The sequence below is a fragment of the Topomyia yanbarensis genome, chromosome 2, assembly GCF_030247195.1.
Source record: "Topomyia yanbarensis strain Yona2022 chromosome 2, ASM3024719v1, whole genome shotgun sequence".
Taxonomy (NCBI): Eukaryota; Metazoa; Arthropoda; class Insecta; order Diptera; family Culicidae; genus Topomyia; species Topomyia yanbarensis.
In genome coordinates this window covers 7,214,994-7,218,232 of record NC_080671.1, presented here as the reverse complement: position 1 = coordinate 7,218,232, position 3,239 = coordinate 7,214,994, and the positions used below count along the sequence as shown (strand labels likewise).

General features: G+C 45.0%; 1 protein-coding gene across 1 annotated transcript; it reads right to left on the bottom strand.

The window, feature by feature from the left end:
- Positions 1-1,637: 1,637 nt before the first annotated feature.
- On the bottom strand, positions 1,638-2,645 carry LOC131678478 (uncharacterized protein K02A2.6-like). Its single transcript, XM_058958654.1, has one exon. It carries the CDS (start codon positions 2,643-2,645, stop codon positions 1,638-1,640), a length of 1,008 nt encoding a protein of 335 aa, XP_058814637.1.
- Between the last annotated feature and the right edge of the window lie 594 nt (positions 2,646-3,239).

The window sequence follows — 3,239 nt, the reverse complement described above, 5'->3', positions numbered from 1 at the left end:
GCATTAGAGAGCGACGAAGAGCGGAGTAATCACGACATACGACTGGAAAGTATCACTACTTAAAAGACGAGCAGTACCATTCGAAGCTTCAGCAGGGCATATACTGTTCCTTATGTTCCTTATGAAACGATGCGATCAAAATTTTCATTTCGACATTGAAGATTCACAGCGGCGGTAGAGTTGTGTTCATCAGCAGTCTGTAAGTGAAATTTACATTGAGGGCGTGCAGCATCTTGTATTGCTTCGGAAGGACATATACCCTTCTTGGCTTTACCTGACATAGAAGAAGACGCCGACTCGTCAGGTAATCCGAGGTTGCTCACCAAGGAACATGAAGTTGGACAGACGAGTTCATTCGGGATAGCTTGGCGCTACTGTCCACCACCAGATGGATTCTAGTGCGTAGCAATCCTGATGATTGGTCGTTGGATTTTTGAATTGGTCACAAATTCACGGAAGTAAATGTTCTCCGGCCAAGTATCTTTGGACAGAGCCTTATCCCTGAATGATTTGCTAACGCCAACTTTGAAGGTAATGAAGCTCAGGGATGAGAGATCCTTGTCCTTAGGAACTAGACGAACTATTTTTGGTTGCAGATCCTTCCCCAGACAATCTTTCACAAGTGTAGAAACTTCATCATCCGTCGTGCTGGGATCAAATGCAGACAAGTAGACCCATAACAGCTCCTCAGGTGGTGAAACTGTTTTCATCGTTTCAAACGCAGCTTTGGCCCCACGAATATTAGTGATTTTTGTTTTGACCGGATCATCTTCACGCTTGCGCTTAGGAGTGTTTGGAACGGGATTATATGCAGTAATCCTTTTCCAAGGTGTATTTACAGTTGGAGATAGCGGTTTTGTATCGACTTTAACCGAGAGAGCTTTTACTACATCATGTGGAACGAGTTTCCGCAGTACCCACGACAGGTGATTCGCTCAGAATCATTAACGACTTTCGAGCAGTTAGCACAAGCCATACTTTTGAGTGAAGAAATAACGCCGAGCGGGTATGCAATATGCGCAGCAAAATAAATAACTCCAACGGGTAACGTGTATCGATTGAAGCGAACTTGCATGCAACGTTCGATAAATCAGCTATCCACCAGAAGATGTCGCTTTTGCCAACAAACTGAGCGTAACGTTGTGCAAAGTGATAACGTCGAGTAGAAAAAAAAACAAAACTATCACTCTCACAAAAACAACACTTACAGCTATCAGATATGATGCTGATTAAATTCACGAAACTTCAACGTACTCGCACAACCGATTAACGCGTAAAACAAATAGTTCAAAAATAAAAACGATCACGATTGTACAACAAGTATAAATTCAAAAAAAAAACTATTAGGTTTGTTGACGACCGGGGTATAGCAAACAGTGATGCCAGAATGTAATATATGTATTGAAAGTACTTCTTCACGCCAAGTATGACGGCGTACGCCTCCTTGTCTACCTGCATGTAATTCTGCTGCACACGGTTAAGAGTTTGGGATGCGAACTGGATTGGTCGTTCCGAGCCGTCGGGATACACGTGACTGAGCACAGCCCCTACCCTATAGGGCGAAGCGTCCGTAGCCAGCAGCAGTGGAAATTCCGGTGAGTAATGGACAAGGAAGTTGTCGGATTGCATTTGTTCTTTCACTTTCCTGAAAGAGTCTTCGCATTGTTGGGTCTGAACGGCACGTCATTTTTAAGTAAGTTGTTCAATGGGTACAAGACCATACTCAGGTTTTGGAAAAACCGTCCGTAATAGTCTACGAATCCGACAAACGACCGAACTTCATCTCTGTTCTTTGGTCTAGGCATCTCACGAATTGCCTTCACCTTCTTCCGAATCTTGTGGATACCGTCTTTATCAATCGAACATCCACAGTACTCAATCTCGTCGACGAAGAACTTACATTTGTCCTTGTTGACTCGTATTCCGCATTCATTCAGTCGCCGTAATACTTCCTGCAGTCGACGTAAGTGAACTTCATCGTTCTCTCCCGTTATTTTTATGTCGTCCAGGAAAACACTAACACCTTCTATTCCTTGCAGTATGGCTTCCATTTGTCGCTGCCAGATGGCTGGAGCCGACGCGACACCGCACATCAATCGATTCGGACGATAAAGACCGCGATGCGTAGACAGCGTGAGAATTTTACGATCCTCCGGAGCCACCTCAAGCTGCAGGTACGCATGGACCAGACCAATCTTGGAGAACTTTTTACCTCCCGCAAGCGAAGCCAGCAACTCATCCACAGTAGGCAATGGATGCTTATCCACCGCAATGTTCGAGTTCACGGTCTGTTTGTAATCGCCACAAATTCTCACCCGGTTTTGCGACTTCTTCACAGGCGTCGACCAATTGCTGGAATTCACCTTCGTGAGCACACCTTCTGCAACAAGTTTCTCCAATTCATCTTCAACAGTTGTCAACATATTGAAGGGTATTTTCCGTGCCTTTAGAAATACCGGCCGAACGTTTTTCTTCAGTGGTAGATTAGCTTGAACATTAGCAATCCTTCCGATTGAGGCGTCGAACACTTTCGGATACTTCTCTAACAATGTCTTTACAGCAATATCATGACAAGAAAAAGACGCAACAGCAATCGTGTTAATAACACTCGGACCCTGAATCACACTGTTCCAGTCCGCCGACATCTCTTGTAACCACTCGCGGCCTAGCAACGGGTGCTTTCCTGAATTCACCACGTGTGGTGGTAACTTCGTAGTCTACCCTACATAGTACCTCAATGCTGGTATTGCAATAGCTAACCAGTTCCGTATCGCATTTGCGCGTCGGGAAAGAGTCTGTTTCGGTTTTCCGTACTGATTATAGTAACCGGCGAACCAGTATCAACTTCGAAACGGATGTATTTCCCGTTCACAGACACTTCCAGCAAAAACTTTTTGTAACGCGACGACGATTCGACCGTACAAACTTCGCGAATCTCCGAACTTCCGGTGCTTCAACCTTCGCCCGATTGGTCAACGTAATTTGTCTCTACGCGCATTTGGTTTGTTAAACGATCTGGAATCGGATTTCATGGCAGCGGACTTCTTCAGACATACCTTTGCGATGTGCCCTTTCAGTTGCGATTTATCCCCACATCGATATCAACTCGCATCACTTGCACTTTGGTACTGATTACCAGTACTGTCACGAGTTTTGTTAACTCTATGTTCTCTTGAACCCGTTGGATGGTGCATAGCATGTACCTCCTGCCTGGTTGAGCCACTCTCGATCTCAACTCC

What these genes read in the sequence shown, in the direction of transcription:
- LOC131678478 (XM_058958654.1), bottom strand. Translation starts at nt 2,645, where the DNA reads ATGTCGGCGGACTGGAACAGTGTGATTCAGGGTCCGAGTGTTATTAAC.